Below are 21,679 nucleotides of genomic sequence, written 5' to 3' on the forward strand. Positions count from 1 at the left end.
ATCGTTCACCCAACACTACCACTGTAACCCTAAATCATTAAACCACATCACCCAGCAACAGATTCAGATCCCTCTTGAACATCTCTAGGGATGGTGACTCCACCACCTCCCTGGGAAACCTATTTCCTGACCATTCTAACAGTGAAAAAAATTTCCTAATATCTAATCTGAATCTGCCCTGTCTCATCCTCACTGCAGGCACAGTAGAGGAGACCGGCCCCCACCTCCCTACACCCTCCTTTTAGGGAGCTGTAGAGAGCGATGAGGTCCCCCTGACAACCCAGATCCCTCAGCCATTCCTCACAAGACGTGTTTTCTAGTCCTTTCATGAACCTTGTTGCCCTTCTCTGGACACTGTCCAGTACCTCAAAGTCCTTTTTAAAGTGAGGGGCCAGAACTGAACATGGGATTTGAGATGTGGCCTCAACAGTGCCAAATACAGAGGGATGATCACTGCCCTGGTCACATTTGGCCAAAACTAGCTACAAATGTTACTACAGTTTAGTGTCAGGGAGAAACTCCACGTGATCCCACACAATTTTCTCAGAAATCCACACGAAAAAGTCGACTGTTAATGTATGTACACTAGGAACTCATTTGTTCTCAGTATCACTAGACATAAAATGGCATACCTCAATTTACTGCATACTATTAGTACACTACTGACATTTTTGAATCTACCCTAAGGCAAAGTTTCCCCAAAGAAGCATCCAAATCTGATGCTAAAAGATACAACAGTGTAGAAACTAGAGTCTTTAACTGCTAGTTCAATTTTATTTCAGTTTTGTTCCTCTCCCATATACCAAAAGATATAAAAGAAGATAGAAGGCTGCCTTCTGTTAAGAGTGTCTTCCAGAGTTTGGTGGATTTTTTGTGTGGAGGAGAAAATAGAAAACTATAGATAATTTTTAAAAGTTTAAGTATGCTCAAAATATACCCTCATGTTTATTTATGTAGTGGAAAATGATTATTATTAAAGTCGGGTTGGGGAGAGGAAGAAATATGTTATTACTTACTTGAAAAATAACTTATAAAAACACCAGGTATTTTCCCACATTTCAGATTTTTTTTCCAACATAAGACAATTAAATCAATTGTCTATATTTTTTACACAGTCAGAAATTCTGAATGTTCTAAACAGAAATCTTGAAACATCTAATTTTAAGCATCTGAAATACTGAAACAATTCATTTTTTAAATTCTCAAGCTCAGTACATTTCAATACTCCGAAGCCAAAATGCTACATTTTGGTAGCATACTCTACATTTAGAAGAGATTTTAGATTAATTAAAGCTGGTACTTTTGCCTGCTTGAACTCCCTCCTTACAAAACAAAAAGACTGCAAATTATCTTTCAGAGGAACTATGGAACCTTTGCACAAAAAAAATTAGATCTTAATAAAATGGAGGCAAGCATCACTCCTAGGCTAAGTGCCAGCAATAGTAAATCTGCATAATATTTCATATATATGTGTGTGTTTGTGTGTGTGTACACTATATAATAATATACTATTATTTCATATAGGTTAACTATTCAAAAAAACCTAATCAAGAATAATTCACCAAAAGCCAGAAGTAAATGCATTATTTTGGCAGTTTCATTTGGAACCATTGAAATCCTTTCTCTGCAAACATAGAGACTATGCAGTCGAATATAAAATTCTGCAACATATAAATTCCTACAAGAGAAGCATTTAGCATTTCCAAGAAACTGGGCAAAGCAACATTCGCTGTGTGCTACGTACATCAGAATCAATAATAACTCTCCTAAAATAAAGTTATGCTTTCTTGTTTCAGCTCCTATTACATATTGTTTGAAAGAACCTTCAGAAGATGGTGCCTAGTCTCTATCTTTGCCAATATTTAATATAAACGCCTTCCATAAAATTACAGAGAACTCTCTTAAAATTTTTACGAACCAGTGAAAGATTTTGCTCCACTGCCTCCATTAGGACTGTCTCAGACAGTGCAGCTCTCACTAGCTTAAGAAACCACCTCCCTTGCTTCAACTCTCTTTTCCTTTCTATTTTACACTCTGATGCCTGTATAACCCTATCCTAGCCTTTGTTTCCTGCACTAAATGGGTGTGCCTTTCTTAAAATCATCTCATAAACAAAGTCTCGCTCTCTTCATGTTTCTGATACTCCTTCTTTCCTCTTTCCTTCTTCAGTTAAGTTGAGCTTTCTTGAATACAGATATGTAGATCAGAACAGCTGAGATCTCATTAGAGTCAAATGATATTAATACCTTCCTGCAAATACAGTCCCAAGAGGCAAACGAGGTGTGGTCTTTTACCATAGCCACATCATGCACTGAAACCAGCCTAGTCTATATTAATTTTATTCATTTTCCCACACCACTTTATTTTCCTTTGGGGCACTGACATACGTTGTCACACACATATTTAACAGGTATAGCATGACGTATCACTTTCCTTCAAAGTAATTGTACTTGGTCAAACCACCAGGTTTAAATTCAGAAAGAAGCTGTTGCTGAAATCCACCTACTGATCTCTTTCCTGAGCTACTCTTTGTGTTTTGTGGCATATCTGACTGACCCCAAATAATGTATTGTAGAAAATGTGTCTCCCTTTCTGCTTGGTGGGACCCGTAAGAATTCCACTGAGCCTTGGAAATTTCTTATAACAAACTGTAAGTACACTTATTCTGTGGAACTTTGAAAATTTCTTCTACAAAACTGTAAGTACTCTTATCTGTACAGTGGCTACAATCATATGGCATTTCTCCTGTGACCCCACCACATCTTATACTTACTATAGCTTATCTCTTTAACCACATACCTGGACAACTACTGTTATTTTTTTAAGAATTTCAGGCATCTAAACTCACAACGGCTAAAATTAAAAAAAAATTTTAAAACTATCACATACCTCATAAATTCAAAACCATCATTTTCTTTTGTTTTTTACTGACCTGTCCTGGTTTTGGCCAGGACAGAGTTAACTTATTGCAGTAACCATGAGGTGGCAAAGCCTGGAGCTGCATGGGCATGTCTGGGTTGTTGTATGATCACATCATCACTGGGAGGCAGAAGTAAGGAATTCTTGGGCTTCCAGGAAGAAGATGTTCATGACAGTAGAAGATACTGAGTATAAAAATAGCTTATTTTGAGGAATTGTAACATAAGAGAAGAATGTGCATTGCTTTCAACTTGCCAACAGAGCATTTAAGTCTGTACAAAGAAGGGTCCCTTATAAATCGTCCTAAATTGTGACAGAGTTTAAAATAAAGAAATATTACCCAATTAGAGAAGTTGTCCCTATGATTAAAAACATGAGGGCAATTGTAAATCAGCACTTAAAAATGCATGTATGGAAAATGTAAGTTTGGTAAGTCTGTTTAGAAAATCCAGCTAAAGAGTGGACCAGGTGATACAAACCACCATAGTACACAGGATGGCTACAGAATTCTTAGCGGTGGGATGTAAAGAGAAATGAAAACACAGGATTTTTTAGGTAAGAACGTGGGGGGTTTTTTTCTCAAATTGTCTTTTGCTGCAAACCAAGAAAAAATTATAGCTTCTGTATCATCTTCCACAAACTTAGCACTAAATTAGCTATACTATGAAATGTGAAACAACTGTATAGCCAAGATGGATAAGACAGTGCAGTAAATTTAGCTAACAAGATAGGTAACAGCTCTTTGAAACAAGGGTATGGTATGCTACAGTAGGGACGGGTTTGGGTTTTTGGAGTTTTTTTTATGAAGTATAATTGTTTTAAAGTATTCTGACAACAAAAAAAAAAGGGGTTTATTAAAAAAAAAAAAAAGGTTTTATTAACAAAACTGTCTGTACTTCCATTAAGTAAAATAACTTTTCTGTACCTTTTTTTGAATGACTGTCAGAGAAACTCCCAACAGAAGTAAGTGTTTATTAAGTCTTAATTATAGCCCAATCCAGTGCTCCACCTACTTTTCCTATCAATTCCAACCAGGTGAACACCTCTATAATATTTATGATTGTGAAGAATTAAGAACACTGGTCAGAATAACTGCTAATTATTTTCACTTTAAAAGGGGGATGCAATGAAAATTATTTGATGCAGCTTTGCAAAGCTGTTGCAATTCTATAAGGTTGAGCTGATGGTGATACCCCAATTCCAGTGATTTTTGACAAAACTAATTATGGTGTAGCAAGAGATATCCAGCCAAATGGTTTATTTCCTCTTCGATCATAGCAGCTTCAAACTGGTGATTGTTTCCAGATCATAAATGCCATATATGTACACAAGATATTAGAAGTCGTGTATCTAACTATTAATCTTGAGACCAGCAGGACAACACAGTGAAGAAGCTGTTCTGAATTTCAGTGTCTGAGGACTTCTGCTTCCTGTCTTGATGATTTTTCCCTACTCTCATACAGTAAAAGTCATCTGAAGCCAAGCAGGGGGTAGCAGTAACAAATCACCTATAAAATACAATCTGCCGAACCACCTAACACCTAGGGAGGATGACTAATTACTGTGCACACAAATGAGCCTGAAAATTTTATTGCACAAGTGCAAAGATGTTTATAGGGAGAACCAACCTGAAGAACCCCCTACATCTCAACAAATCACACCTGTTTTCAGTATTACAGATTTTAAGTCCATGCACCCTGTGATGGGTGGAACAGAATGATGGCTTTTAGCTGATAAACTTAATAGGGTTTCTACTTCCATTTCCCAAGAAGCATACTCTAAGAGACAACCAAAAATCCCAAATTCCAGTGCACTGTCAGAGCCTAGAGCTACTCTGTGCTGACTCTGAGTCATGCCTATAGATTCTTTTCTGGTTTAAGTGCACAGAAGAACTATACAAATCAGAATATATCATAATATAATAACATAATAATAAATACATGAAGTGAGGGGAAAATTAATTTAATAATGCCACTTTAGGAACCTCTACAGAATTATAACCTGAGTACAAATCCTCAGAGATATATAACTTTGCATTAGAACTTACATGCTTTTTGAAAAAAAAAATCAATTAACTTTACTTAAAATCAAATGTAGTCAGAGATTATATACATACCCTCTGCTTCTCAGGGTCAACGTATCGAATGCCAAAATAGTCTTTTTCCAGCAAGCTGTAATAGTTGCAGATGTGATCTATAAGAAAGTGACCTTTGGTTTCCCTCTGTAAAAAGATAAAGAAATGATACATTACGTTGAGTATTCTGAATTTGTTGACTACACAATCCATGCAAACTGTCAAGGAAAATGGCACATGAAATTCATTGTTGTTCAGGTGAGGACAAGGATTTAACTGTTTATCTTCTCTAAAAGACTCAGGAGATTAATGATCAATATACTCCCTCCACAATCACAGATTGGTTAAGAAAATATCGTTACTGCTCCTACCTCAGGAAAACTCATGCTGCTGTAATAGCTACAAATTTATAATACTTAGCATACTACCAGCAATCATACTTCCACAGATCCTATAATGGCATAACAGATACTCATTTACAAATAGGATTTCAAAACACTGAGTGTTTTTTCGTGTCCCCCAAATTGAAAGAAGATCTGACTGCGAGTATTCTACTGGATCTCTACACAGTGCCCACAGCAAGAGTGTAAATTAAGTCAGAGCTACAGTACAAAGAACAAATGCCAAAATGACTGAAAGAGAGGTTTTGATCTTTGCATTACCACTGAGTAACTATGGCTTTATCAAATGTTTCTGTTATGCATGATATTTAGCTAACAATCTCATTCTTTATTTCTGCTTTCTTAAATCTCAATAGTGTGTTTCTGTTCTCCTGTCTGCTGCCTAATATGGAGATCCTACACCAATTTTCACGTTTCTTCTCATCCAGCTAATTTGAAGGTTCGTGTTGGGTTTTTTTCTGAACTGCAGTGTGTCAATATTAGCATGGGGCTAAAGCTGTTTTGCTGAAACAGTCCACTCCAAGCAGACAAAGGTGCTTCACTACACACTGGTGTCAGGTCTCTGCATTTTTTTCCCTCTGTGTGTCTACCTTGGTCCTGCACTCAGACATCTCTGCTGTGTACCAGGTAGCAAATCTCTACCCTTTCCTGAGATGAAACAATTTGAATTTATCTCTTTAATGTCTACTGAATAGAAACTACACAGGACATGAAATCACTTTATATAAAAATAATACTTAATTAAAATTAAAACCTTAATGCTATGCCTTGTTCACACTTTCTTTAGGAAGTTAAGAGGCAATTCAAGCCATAAAGAGCAGGGAAAGCAAAACTGAAGAGATAGCATTTGTATATCTCGTGGTACTTTACCATATATTCTTAGGCTGGATATTGTTAGCATCGTCATTCTGCACAGGAGCAGCTGAGGCAAAACCAGCATCATGACCTGTCTGAGGTCATACTCTAAAGAGGAGAAGGAGCAATGGCCTGGGCACCGCCACTGTCTGATGAGATCTACTGCTTCCCACAGGAAAAATGAGACATGCTTCATGTCTAACTCTCATGAGTTCAAAAATAATACAATCCATGACCTAAATTTTTGTTCTCTTATCTTTACAATTAATGAGGAATTCTGGCATGGATACAGTTGCTTGTCTTTTTGTTTCCATACTGAACAGATAACTATATAAAAAGCACCCTCAGTTAATGTCCTGACAGAGATCTGCATTGCCCTTCCTGTATGCTGAGGCTCCTGTGGACATACCCTTGCCTGCCATAGGGACCAGCTCTCCTCCCAAATTCACTTCCAGCAACAATGGAATTGCTAGTCCCTCTACAGATATCCTTTTCCTAGATGTGGGGACCTCTGTTTCAAATGCTACTGTGTAAGCCATCTGCTTCCACTGCTCCTGTCTGTCTCCTACTTCCTATATATTTAAGTTCTGTACTCTTCCACGTGCTCCTACTTGCCTGAAGATATGTGCCTTGTCTGCACCATGGTACTTCCATGTACTTGTTTTCCTATTTTTCAACAGATATTGTCAAAGGATGTTAACACAATTTGTCTGTTCAGTTTGTGCTCACGCAGCCTCATGCTTTGCACCCTGCATTATTACCGTTTTCCATGTAACCTAGCTGCAACAGGCTTCCTTCTATAATTGTTTCCTTCCAGCCTCAAGACATTTAAAAATCAGCTTGTTCACTGTTGAGTAAAAAAATTATAGACGGACATTTTTTTGTGCTGTACCCAGTTACAAGTATAGGCATCCTAGTGACAATTTAGAGAAAACTTTTCTCAGAAGGAAAAGTCATATCAATGACTAGAAAATACAAAAGGAAAAGTGTCACTCTCCCTGTGGCTGACAAAAAAGGGTCTACAATTACAGAGTCATATTACAATTAACTGCTTTCTAACTTAAAATCTTGTAAATGTCTGCAAAGTTTTGTGACTATGAGACACCATCTAAATACTGAAAAAACTGCATGTGACGTTTCACTACAAAGGCAGTCGGAAAAATTATAAACACAGATGCGACATTTAAGCTGCACACAGTTTTAAACAAATCTACAGCAAATTAAATAGGACTGGGGAATAACAGCTGTTAGATGACTCAGGTACAATCAAACATGAAAAGAGATTTTACTGACAACAGTGTGCAAAAGATCCATTTTTTAAAACACTGGAAATGAGGAAAACAGACTGCCCATATTTTCATGTGACAAAGTTAGAGGGTGTTACTGGAAGAACAGACAGTAATACAATCTCCTACAGAAAACTACTAGATGTTCACATTTTAATCTATCAATTTTAAAAGACCTTTGCATCACTCACCTAAATAATCACAAATTTCTGAGTTCCTGAAGAAACTGATAAAAGACTAGGGCACACATAATGTTTTTAAATCCCGTAACAACATTCCCTTTCTAAAAGGAATTGATGCCCTAGTTTTCTTCCTTGGAAAATAGACGATGGAAACAAACCAAATAAAAAAGAGCAAAAAGCCTCCAAGCTAGATTCATGCTCTAGCAATCTTTAAGCCATCCACTGATAAATAGAAAGCACTAGTTAATAACCTCACCCTTGGTTAGTATACCCTTCCGTTCATTACTAGATTTTAAAAAATATTCAAGATGCACAGAAGTTGGCTAATTTGGCACATGCATAATGTAGTGAGAGTTCTCATATGGAATTGCAAATATTCCACTATTAAAGCCTTCTAAACACCTGAAAATTGAAAAACCACAGAACTTAATTGATACACAGAGAAAAATATTTGATGTGGCACACAGCATATCAAGTCCTAATTCATAATCAATTGTATGGCAAGAAGGATAGGCGATGGTTGTTGATTTTTTCCTGCAAACAGCATACATAAATATTTTCTACATTTCTCTAACAGTGCTTCAAATTTTTATGAGCTTTAGAATCTAATGATCTTTTTCCATTTATTGCATATTACTACATATTACCATACTACAAAAGAATATATTAAAACCAAATTTCATTCTGATTTGTGAAAAAATATGGATAAAATAAATTAAGAACTGCCAGTCATCCACAACAGAGCAGAGGAATGGATTTGGGTCACAGAATAATGATTATAAAATGTTGCCTGAAATTTCAGACAGTTGCCGTATAGCTTTCCAATTAAGTGTTCCTTAAAAAAAAAACAAAAAACAAACAAACAAAAACAATCCTTAAACCCTTCTATACAAAAAAATTACTTTGCAGCAATTCAGAAAAATTATTTTATATTGCATTTCAGAATGTTTGTCAGAACATGAAAAAATTAAATTAAAAACGCCATTATTTCAAACACGGCTGAAGGATGTCAGCCACAAACAAGAGGAATCTGAAAGTAAAAATCAGGTCCTACACTTAAAATTTTCACAGCTCAAATATTTGAAATTATACCACAGTTCACTCAGAAGTCATCTACTGTTGTCCATTACAGGAGACATATGCAGGCAGAAACAAGAGTCACAAAAGTCTGTAAGCAAGAGATACAAAGTGTCCTGAATTGTCATCAATACATAGTTTTCAGTAAAAGAATACAATTGAATAAGCCACTTTTTTTCTAAGTCTATTAATTCAAATATATCTGTCTATCTCAAATGAGAGATATTTTCCTTCAGATTTTTGTAACCCGTTCAATGGCTTTAAACAAAGTCCTATAATGTAGATATTCCATACACTCAACACAAAAAATTGGAGATTTCTATAAATAATTTGAGGAGCGACTTTCTGGTTTATTTAGATAAATAGGCACAGACTAGTATGTTTTTCCTAAGGCTGTATTTGAATATCTGACCTTAATACCACTAAAATCCCACAACAAACTCCAACGCATATGCAACAGATATAACACCATGCAAACGACAAAATCCCTGAACACAGAAGGTCAGATTGCAAATAACTGTTAAACTCTGCCTCTTAAGCTGGATCAAAACTTTCCTTTTCTATTGAAACAAATATGTATCAAACTAAACTAGCAGCTGTGGCAAAAGAATTAAGCAAAACAGGGGATGTTCTCCACTCCAACAAGATAAAAACATGATCACAGAGAGTCTTCCATTGATGGACTCACAGGGCAACCTGAGTTTTTTCTTAGCTCTAGGAATCTGAGTAATAAACTGGAGAAACGCCTCATTTTCCCTACCAAACACTCATACTTCAGCTGCCATTTCTGCAACTCCGCAAATTTATGACTGAATAACCCAATTCCTTGATAATTTCTCTGGTATACAGAAAGTAATCCAAACAATAATCTTTGTCACTCTTGAGCAGTTTAAGTCTAACACATTATCCCCCTTTCATGCTTGCTTTGGGGATTTCTTTTTTTATTTCCACTTTCTTGATGCAACTTAAAAAGCAAGGCAGAGTGTAACTTTTTCTACCAATTTAACAACTCTACGATGATGTAAAATGAGACCACAAAACCTTTGTGACAGCTTCACAAATCTCCAAGTGAGAGGAAAACTATTTATAGAAGTTTAAGATCAGTGAAATATCTTCCCCATTTGCATTTGCTTCACTGTGGAGTTCTGTGTCTATTTATCTGAATGTCGTCACAAGGAAGAGCAAGAGTCACAAGCAGATTAAACACAATGCTTCTGCTCTGTTATCTAACCACTGAAGTCCTGCCAGCTGCGCTTATCTCTGTCAGGAAGCCACTGACATTACTAAGAAGCATGCAGAGTCATAAACACAGTGTATATTTGTACTGGGGATTTCAATCCTCATCACATAAGTGTCTTTACTTGTGTGAACAGCTCCCAACAGTGACCCTCTGTGTAAAGCTGGTCACATATTAAAGTGTACTTATGATTACTTAAGTGTAAAGCCACGCACACACACACACACACAAAAAACCCAACAAAAACCAACAACAACCCAAAACCAAAAAAAAAACCACCAACACAAAACAAAGCATAATTAAACCAACATTTCTGTCTAAATTTATGGAAAGTCAGGCTTTCAGGCAAGGCAAGCATACTGTTTGGTTTTTGTATGCTTGTTTTCTTTGATGTGCTACAAATTTTAAAGTTCTAGGGATGTAAAAGAATTAAATACATGTATTGAAGAACAATCATGATAACACTATCGAATGAAAACCAACCCAGTCAAAAAATGAAAAAAGCCATTGTGCCTCTAAGGCAAAAAAATAAATCAAAAAGCATCTTTAGTCACTGAAAATTGAAAAAGATAGTTCTGTTGACAACACTTAATAATTATAAAAAGCAACAGAGCTAAACTGCATCTTTGACTGCCACATCTCACATTTTTGACTTTTCTTCAGGCATCCTATACCAGTGATGAGATCATATTTCTTCTAGGCTTTTCATGAGAGAAATAACTTGAATCCCAACAGGCACACATCTTCCATTTCATCAACAATTATTCCATAGTTCAGTATGGGGCCAGCTCTCCTACACCAAAATATGGCTGTAAAAGGATATCTGGCAGCAATTCTCTGCTCATATCCATTTTGATACAGCTATCATCACATTTGCATTTGTCTCCAGTGGCAGAGCAAAAAAGTTCACTAAGCATCACTGGACTGGGATGTGCCCTGGAATGGGACTCGATTAATATCAACCCTTTGAAGATGAGTAGGGAGGAAGACTGAGAGCACAGAAAAGGAAGACAGCTAGGCATGCCAGAATTTCTCAGTATCTTCTAGATGAATTTTTAAGTCTTGCCTGCATAGCAGAACCTGGAACAGAACCCTCATTCTGCAGCAACCAAAGTCAGTAAGGTGGAACAGACTCAATTCCAACGAGGCAAAACTGGGCCAGCCCTAGCCCTGACAATCTCCAATGCCCTCCACAAATTTCTTATGGGTCTTTGGATTTATGGATTCGCTGAGACTACGAATGACAGCAAGTACTCACAAGACAGATACACAGACAAATCCTTTGCCATTTTTGTTCCATCATTGGAAACAACAATAGGAATGTATGAAAATATTTCACAAGAACAGAATATTGAATAATACCTTCAAAATATAAAGAACAATAAGAACATGCCTGTTTCATTCCTCAGCTAAAATGGTATAACTCTTTAAAAGGAATTCCTTCCTCCCATAATCATCACCCTACAGTATTTTATACTATTTGAAAACACACTGGAAGTCTAGTCTAGTCTAGTATATAATATTTAACTGGAAAAATTTCTCAGTTCTAAGAAGAGCCAGCTGTAATTTACTTCTTTTATTGTAGTTTAAGTTCCAAAATAAAAAAAGCAACAAACTTTTGCTGAAAGAAAACAAACAAATTAGAACTGGAAGATTTAATTTTAGAAACAAAGTATTTATCTCAGATTTTTCTTTTGTTAACAGTGAAGAATTAATTCTATTTCTACAAGCCTAAAACAGGTAACAGCTTTCACATAATCAGTTCTTGGCCTCAGTGACGTTCTGCAAGTAAATTACTCCGACCCATGAGTAAGTTATAAATAATAAAAATAAATATTTATAGTTCACATACTGCAGCTCTCAAAAGTCTCCATCAGTCTGGAAGGCAAACACTGAGGAAACCACAAATGCAATATTCATTTACAGGGCTCATCCTCATTTTCTGTTGTGCACATGGGTATCACTTAGTCATTTAGATTTTATGTCCCTGAAGGGTCAGCCTCAGAGAAGGCTTGCAACATTAACTGCTCACTTCTGGTAAAGCTTCCATTAGCGTGGCATTTGTGATGCCATCTGAGGCACTATCGATTTCTTAAAAGGAATTGAGTCCTTCTGTCAACAAATCTATCATTTTATTCAATATCCAGCATTGTTCAGCAACCTCACGTCTGCTTTCACTCTTTCATTCTTGACATCATACCACATCTAGAAAAGTGGATTAGAGATTTCAAGAATGAGTTCCCAGTCCCCAACTACAAAGCAACATAAAAGCCAAACCAGGATTTTAATCAAATTACCCCCAGTACAGGTGATGGTTAACAATCCTCCCTTGGCCTGAATCTTCTCAGTAGCTACAAAAGATCCAGAAAAATTAGTATATATTCAAGTCCAAATCCAAGTACCATTCTTTAAATATGCCTTTTCCAACAGTTACATAGCAGTGTGTCCTTATTTTACAAAAAGAAGTGTATTTAAAAAGAAAAGCAACCAAAAATCTTCTAGTCAAAAAAAGCCACTTCCTTGAGCACAGCCAAAAGAGAGTTTTGGCATGGTGTGACACAATTTACCTAAGCTCCCCAAAGGAAAACAGCCAGCTGGGATTGTTGCAAGAATGCCCCTGCATGGGAGCATTTCAGGGCTCAGCTGAACATATTGAGCCCTAACCACAGTAAGGGTTGTGCAGGAAAAAACACACCTTTGCCTCCACACCAAACGGGAGAGTATGACCACAACAGAGAAGGGCGGCTTGAAAGAAGCTATAAGTGCAGCTGGGGAACTCCTGCAAGCACTGAGAGTGGCACCTCAGCTGATCTCCCTTACGCCCCTCCCAGCTTGGGGTTAGCGCCACATGTTCCTCTCCTCGCATGAGGAAATACATCATGAATGCCTGCAAGCATGACATGGGATGTGCAAGCACTGGTGGGAGGAATGGAGGAAGAAAAATAAGATCATGGAATGTAATCCCTAGCGGGGATGAATTAATGCCCTTTTGAAAGACTATTAGAGTGATGTGAAAGTCTAAGAGTTTACATAACTAACAGAATATATGACTAGATATTACAGAAATTTGATCCAACTCTACGTAGTTTATTCCAGAATCACAAACCCAGCTGTGTAGTCATTGATCTGGCAATATCATCTCTGGAGCACACCCAATCACAAGTGCTGCAACTCACAAATAATGTCTCCTGACAGACAAGACCCTCGAACATGGTGATGAAGTCAACAGTTCTCAGTGAACCAGCTGAAAGTGTAACTCATACACTAATCTGATGTGATAAGGGCCTAGATAAAAACTTTTGGTTAACTGAGGAATCCTCACCATGCTATGCACTTGAATTGTCAGACAGATATACCATACAATTCTATCATTGTGCCTCAGAGGACACTTGTCATAATACCTACTGTGGATCTTCAGAAAAGTTTTTATGGAAGAGGATGAGGATAAACAAAAAGATCTCCCACCTTCTACTAATTTAGAATCCATCAACACACATTTTTTTCAACTACTCATCTTTCTTATCTGTCTCAGGTAAGGAATTCCTTTTTATCTATCTTTGGTAATATCTCAGTATACTTAATCTCTTTTCCCATGTGCTTTGACTGCAGAACTAACTTCCAGGATCATGTTGCCTCATTTCCCACTCAGCAAAGTTCTTTATTCCTGTACTTTCTTTCAGCAAACTGTAAGAAAAATTTTACCATGAGATACTATTTCCAAGCTGCTCAACTAGGACTTTATAGATACATATGGTTAACTATACGGTTAAATATACTTTCCTGTCAGAAATAATTACAGAAAAGAATCTTTCGTCGATACTTCCCTACCCCCCCCCCCCCCCCCCCGTAATAATCCCAGTTGTAAAATGCTTGTTTTGAGGGAAAATAACATTACATTTATGAGATTAGACATTCAATCTTCAGAAGAGCAAGTTAATGGTAGGTTGAAAACACTGAAGAAAGAAGCCCTCCAGAAGAATTGCTTGGACATAGCACCTACACCAGTGCACCCCAATGATATTTAATAAAAGCCAGCCACTGGCATCAGGGGAGGAACTCATTCTCTGTGTCATATAAGTTTCTGTCTCTTTGCCAAAGAAAAAGTTCCCAGCTCACAATTTTTTTGTAGTAGGGAATGATTTTTTTCTTTCTTTTTCTCTTTCTGGAGGTCGTTCAGTCCTTGAAAGACATACAAAATGCCTCATTAGCACCACCTAAAATAAAACCTCCATTTGATAGCATAGCCAGAACTACCTTTGCATTTGTAATCATCAGCTCACAAAATTACCACTATGGTCTTTTTTTTTCACTCTTTTAAGAACAATTTATAAGAATACAGACATAAACAACACATCTTTCTGACTTTCTTTTAAATATCATCACAAAAGACCCAAAACACAATAGAAATTCAAAGAGAGGGCTCTACAGACTTGTTCCACTCACCACAGCTGCAAAAAAGAATACAATAAAGCAACATATTTTACAGACCCCTTTGTTTCGCCTTTACTAGACTTCACTTTCTCCCTCACTGTGTCAGATTCATCTTCATCTTTCTGTCATGTGCCCAGACTTCCCATTCCCACACACTCATCAGAGATCAAAGACAAGCTGACCTCACTTTTTACTGTTTTAGTAATTGGTCTGTTTTCCACATCTTTCAGTCGGGGAACATATTGACACACTATTAAAATGCATCCTTTTTGACTAAATTGGGAACTCATCGTACTTTTTTTCTTCTTAGCAGTAGTTAGTCTTAACCCTTTTAAGAGGCCCTCCCCTAAAATAAGTCCTAGGATGCTGCAAATGTTTCTTTCTGTCTAGTAAATGGAAAGCAAAGCCCTGAATTACATCACAAATGACAACTAACTTTTTCTGGTGCAAACTCTGACCTTACAGAAATTCTGTATATGTGTATTCAGGACAGAATTTGTTGTCTTCGATATTTACAAAATTCTAGCTCTTGGCTGAAACTGAATGAAAAAAAAAGGGGGGTAAAAAAAGACTGCAGAATATGTGTTTATATACTGAAAGATTTCTGATATGTTCCACAGTGGCCAGCATTTGGGGAAAGCATTGAAAAGTCAGTGGATGCAGAGAATGTTTATGCACACTGATTAATTTCCCTCAGCTGCCCACATTGCCTCTTACAACTGAATGCAAAACCCATTAAAACAAGAAAGAAACAGAAGATGATGCTTAACAGGATCACCTGTATTCACTTTACTATGTGTAGTGGCAGATAAGAAAGCCATACAGTGGAAGCTACATTCTGTATGCAAATGAGCACAGTTCTCCTAAGCAAATTTTTTCACAGAATGTGCCTTGTTAACAGGTATTTAAGCATCAAACCATAATTTTGGAAATAAACTCCTGTTCTCACACAGGTGGTTATGGAGTGTAAGGAGACTTGGCAAAAATTATGACATGCAGTAACTTTCATAAATAGATAGTACAGCTGGTTCCTAGGTCATTGTTGCATCAGAAAGTTCTCTCTTGAAATTCCTGTCACATTTAGAATTGAAGCAGAGCAATAACAAATATGAGGATGAAAACTATCAACTGGAAAAAGGAGGGAATATCTTTGAATATTATTGCAAAATGAGAAGTAAATTAAGGTTTCTTACTCTCCTTTGAGAGTTGAAAACCTGCGCTGAACCTCTTGTAATTTGGGAGCAAACTAAGGCTACATTCCCCTCACCCAGATCATCTACGGGTACTACAGGCTTATGTGAAAAAAAAAATTCTTTAAAAGTGTCTTAAGAAGAGCTAGATCCAATGCAAAGCTGACACGCATATTCTAAGAAGCAAAGCTCTGACAGCTTTGTACCTGCTCTGCCAAAACTGACTGCAAAACCTCATGATGAAATTATTTTATAATGAACTTCTTTTTCAAAACTGGAGAAGTTACATAAATGAGCAGATGACACCAAAGAAGAAAAGGTACCTTGTCTTGCAGTAGAAGACAACTTTTTGGATTTCTCTTTCTGCCTGACACATGATTTCTCTTTCTGCCTGCAGAAAGAACTTTTAGGAAATAAAACAAGAAACAAGCCAGCATGGAAATTGGCAAGAGAGAGCAATCAGACATTTCCGTGCCCTTGCACCCTTCCTTGTAGGATGCAGCAATTATCCTTAGCCATGCATCCTAAGCACAAGAAAAGCAGCAAGCAGAAGGAAAGCAGAGAACAGGGGAAGACCACTGGGATTAGCTCAATTTCTTAGAACATGATAATGTCAAGGTTGTGGGTTCATCCTGGTATAAGGTCACTTAAGTGCTGGAGGAATTTCAAGATGATCCTTGTGGGGACCTTCCAACTCAGAATATTCTGTGATTCTATGATTCTCTAAAGACTTCACCACCAAGTGCACTGCTGCCATTAAATCAAACCCATCCACCTGCATGTGTTCTGTGAAGAACCTTAAGGAATGGACTGAACTGAAAAATCAACAGAGAATGCACCACAGTTAAGCAAAACTGTATCAAAGATCAAAACGAGGCCCAGTAAACAGGGATATATTCTTTTAGAAAAGATGAAAGATTCCCTTTCTTACAAGGCATTTAAACTTCAGTGCAGGAGTAACACCCTGCTCTTATGCTTCCCAGTCTCACTAGCTGGTCTGTCTTCTCTAACCCTTCCCAGTTCTGCCCATCTTCCTCTTCACCATGCAATAGTAGGTGGCCAGCCTCAGTCAATGCAGGTAGGTAGCACACATCGAGGTACTCAGCAGCCAATCCTCTGAAGCTTTGTCCTTGTCACCTTCTCTCAACAGCAAACAGAAAACCAAATGTAAATGAACATCAGCTTCCATGCTCTGAGCATTCAGTCTGTATGTTGGGTTACAGGCATGGCAGGAGAGCAGGTACAAGTGGACAGCAGTGCACAGCTGTCAGAAAGCACCAAACTACTGAAGAAAGGATGGCTGAAAGATGTTTCAATAATTCTAGACATTAGTACCTATTTAAACACTGACCTCACTGAACCCCTGCTGTGCATACTTATACATGGCTGAAGATATTAGTCTTGAAATATTTAATTGAGAATCTCTCATAGCAATGGCCAATAGATAAAAAACGCTGACCATCGTCATGTAATCAGCTCATTAAAGGCATTTCCTTTTCTAGCTTATCCTGCGTCTTTGTTACACCTCACACTTACACACCCCATGCTTTTTTTCTTTTTGTGCATGTGTGTTTATACATGTACATACATGTATACACTTTGTATATAAATATAAAAAAAGATGGCAAGAAAAAGGACAAATGGATTCTAACATTATAGAAGGCCATTAGATAATTTGGCTGTCTTCATCACTTGGAACATACAATTTTATCCAATTAATGTCTCATACTTGCCAGCCTTATCTTTCGTAAAATGAAATAATTGCTTTATTTTTCTACAGCATGTCTTCAGACAAGGCAGTCAATCTTGATTTAAAGCTTTTAAAAAAAAAGGTTGAAAATATGCAGATTCTGATCTGGTTAATTCTACTGCATTATGAGCTTTACAAAACAAACTTGGAAAAAACATGCTTCAGTTGTACTGGCAACATAGCACCAAAGAGCACCATAATTTCCCACAAACATTGATACTAAAAAAGAGAGCTACCTATCTAGAACAATCTCTTTTGATCAAAGGGATTTAATGAATGACTATGATCTATTTGACAGCATTCAAAAACTGTTATTTTAAAATGTATATATGCTGTCATATTTAATAATATTCACTTTATCACAAGCCAGAACACCTTCTGAAGTTTTAAGCACAACTTTCCTCAAAAAGTTTTAAGGTACAGTTTCATCCCTATTTCATTGAGTGCCTAAAACTATTATGACCAGTCAACTTGAAGCATCATATTGGGCGAATTTTTTTTTACAAATCAACCAATATACTAATCTTTTTTTTTTTACAGATCAACCAATGTATTAAAATATACATGCACAACAATCTATGTCAAACATCTCCCTTGTTCTTCAACATCGCCCTTCAAAATTATGCAAAACTTCACCATCCTGAAAGCGCCTCATAACTGAGCACCTGTGGAGATTATAGGTATTCTTTTTCCAAAAAAGTATGAAAGGAGCCACAAACCATTCTAAAACTAGGAAAATCTCCTCCACCCTCCAGCAGCTGATGCAGAGCTAGAACCAAGTAATGAGTAAGGGGGGTGGATATCTTTTTTATACCAGCACTGGAAACACCCAGTAAGTTCACGTCAGACTAATGAAACAGAAAGCAGGTGGGCAGCTTGTCCTTGCATAAAATTGTGCATTCCCTCCCGTGAAAACACAGGAAACCAGATGTTAGCCCTGGATCTGTGACTGTCATGATTCCTGTCTCACTGTGCCACAAATTTTTAATGTTACCCTGTTTCAGGAGGAAAAGCAGGCTTGGCTCCTCCTTCCCAGCAGAACCAAGGGAAATCCTCAGAGACATGCACTGAATGCTTAAGCTGAATTTTAAATTTGTCAAGTTCCTCAAAAAAATCTTAGCTAAGAAAACACAGAAAACAGATCCTGCTTACAGCAGGTGGCAATTCCATCCACTTTAGGCTCCTTTTGGTCATTTCAGTTGACTTCACCCTCCCTTATCTGCTACTTGGAACTATGGGTTCTGCCAGAAAGCTTTGAAGTTACCAGAAACCTAAAACATTAATATTCTTCTACCGCAAAAATACTATTTGTTAACGACATTGTGCACTTGAAAAAAACCCAAAAAACTGTGACAGATTAATTTAGAAATTAACATACTTTTTTCAGCTTGTTTTTCAAATCACTAAAAAAAATTACAATATTCCAAAACAAGTTGTGTAACGGGAGCAGGTCTCAGCTTCTCAACTGCACAATCAGGTAGCAGCTGTCATACCCTTCTCTTGTTTCACACCACTCTCTGTTGTGGGTAATACCAGGGGACGACGATGATGGCTCCCATTATTGCATTAAAATTGTGGTGATATTTGATCTACTCTTGAAAGATTCATTTGCCATAAAACTGGGCAAGAATCTGTCGCTGAACTTAAAAAAAAATTTTTACATGGAAAACATGAGCCCCAAGCTAAGGGAAATGCACATATCCCCTCAAAACAACAGAAAGTGAGAAAAGAAGCCAACACACTGTGTAAATAGTTTACTTTTCTTAAAAGACAATCTTCCCATTTGGGGACTGATTTGTATATGCTTGAAAAAGAATAGCAAACATGCTGTGTGATATGCAGCAAATGAAATAGTGCAATCAAAACAGTATCAATAAACCATTAGCCTTCAACAGCATCCTGCCAGGACTACACAAATGAGAATTCAACTCAGCTTTTCTCCTGAACACAGAGATATTAACCTGTGTCAAGGACAAGGTTTCAGCTTTCCTAGTGCAATACTCTTCTGCCTACACCATGGAAAAGCAAACATCTAAAGGTCATTTAAATTACAGGTTTCAGATTTTAAATTGAAACATTAATCCCTGTATTACAAAATTATATCTGGTATACAAATCAGTACACCACATTCTATTGGAATAGTTTAATGGGTCCAGACAACAAAAAATAAACTACCAAAAACTGTTTGTTTTGCTGTGAACTTCAACATTGCTTTCAGCTGCACCTGCAAGACAACACAGAAGACTAACTGCTGTCTGAATTCTACACCAAATGTATAAACAGTCTTTATTCTGATAACCTATGGCAAGCATGTGACAATCTTTTCCATTTAATAAATTTTTGTGCTTGGTAATCCAAGGTTTAATGACAAATTCCCTCGATTTAATGAATTATGTTTTGGCAGTTTTCTGCCTTACAACTTGTTCTCCTATAATGTGCAAAATTAGCTGTATTACACTCATCACGTTTTGATGCCTATTTTGCTAGAGTGAGGAATAAGGTACTTTCAGACCCTATCTGTTGTATTCTTCTAGCATTGAACACCCAAAATGCAGCAAGAAAACCATCTGTATTATTAAGCTTCTTAATCTAATCATGCATCCATTCCATCCACTTAACAACAGTATTTCAGTCAGGAAGACAGTCTTGCTCCAGACCAGCCTGAACAATTAGCCCCTCTGCAGAGGGCAAATTCTTATTAACTTTTCATCTTAATAAGATGATTGTATCCTGACAATGAAAAAAACATAGGTATAACATAACTCCTCCGGAAAGGAGCTGCATTAAGGATGTAGGAGGAAATTTGTCTGGTAACAGCTGCTTCTCAGTTGCTAGTACATTCATGGAAAACATCTAAGTAATAAAGGTATATATTTGTTTTCTTTTTAAGACTGGATTTATTACTCTGAATTAAAAGGTAAAGAGCAGCATTAGTGACTGCTAGAACATGTCTGCCCTCAGAAGCATGACTAGGGAAATACACTGGCTCTTTCCCAGATACCTCCTAAGTTAATGAAAACCCTAATCTCACACTCACCAAAAGCATCACAGGGCAATTAGAAAGGCAAACTGGAAACTTTCTTGACTATACTGGCTTCTCAGAGAAGTTCACAGGTAATTCAAGGCCTTATTCGGACCATTAGCCACAGTCCGATATATCCTAAAGATCGCATAAAGGACATATGGACAATATTCTTATGCCCCTGACAGTAATTTGTGTTACAACCCAGGACAAGCAGATGATTCCAGTGCTGAGACACTATTGTACAGGGTAAGGTAGAGCAGAATCATCACAGAAAACAGAGAAGGAAAAGATTACTATGGGATGCATACAGCAACCGACTCTGCTTTGTCTTGGTAGAGTTTATTGTGGCTGGCTCTACACCAGATTTTCCAGTGACATGGTGGAATGCAAAGATAACATCCAAACATTCAATACTAACTCGCTTCAGGGTGTGCCATGCCTAAAGAATGTAACAGTGAGAGTGACAGCAAAACCAGCATAAAACAGCATACTGCTATCACCTCAGAAATGCCAGCTTCTGGGCTAGCAATACAGACATTCAAGTTACCATGACAAATTTTTCATTGTTTGAAAAAATGCATGTGTGAGATGAATATTGATAAATTCATTAAACCCTTCTAAATGAGTAAGTAGTATAACTGAGTATACTTTCAGATTTCCCTTTTCAAATATTAGCTGAAAAGATTATTTCCTGCAAAATATCGTATTTTAAAGTTATTTATTAGAAATCTTGGGTCCCACTGGAAAATCTCACTGTTTTTTTTTAAAAAAGTCACAGCTTAATTCTGCAAGGGTCAAATGCTGCAGTAACACTAGATTTGATGGAGGATGAATGAGCTATGAGGAGGAAAAAAGAAAAAGAACTATGCAGCACACAGCATTTTGCAGTCTCAGGCTAGCATCTCAGCCTACAATGCAAGCTGCTCTTCGCACATCACAAAAAGGCTCTTCCTGCTAATTCATACTGAGCTCAAATTCATACCCAAATCCAAAGGTCAAATACAGAGATCACTGCATAAATTCTCTTGTCTTAGTCCCAATAAAATTCAATCTATATGTAGCATGAGTAAGCCTGGGTCACCCTTTCTTGTGTTACCCTTTGCACATGCTTACATTTTTTTTTTAACCTCTATTTAATTTCTTTTTTGTTTTGGTGTGTTAAACATTGCAAAATGGCAGCACTGCCCATCACACAGACTTCCAAAGGTCTGAAACACATACGCAGATCATGGTAATGCCACACGCATACATC

General features: G+C 37.1%; 1 protein-coding gene across 1 annotated transcript in view; it reads right to left on the reverse strand.

Annotated features, from left to right (window-relative positions):
* The window catches only part of FRMD3 (FERM domain containing 3), a gene marked incomplete at its 5' end in the record, with an annotated part of 135,237 nt that overhangs the window by 70,203 nt on the left and 43,355 nt on the right, over positions 1-21,679 (reverse strand). The window contains one exon of the mRNA XM_082301922.1: positions 5,036-5,140. Within this exon, the coding sequence (XP_082158048.1) occupies positions 5,036-5,140 (105 nt within the window). The remainder of the gene's footprint in view (positions 1-5,035; positions 5,141-21,679) is intronic.

The sequence above is a fragment of the Coloeus monedula genome (assembly GCF_965178545.1).
Source record: "Coloeus monedula genome assembly, chromosome: Z".
NCBI lineage: Eukaryota > Metazoa > Chordata > Aves > Passeriformes > Corvidae > Coloeus > Coloeus monedula.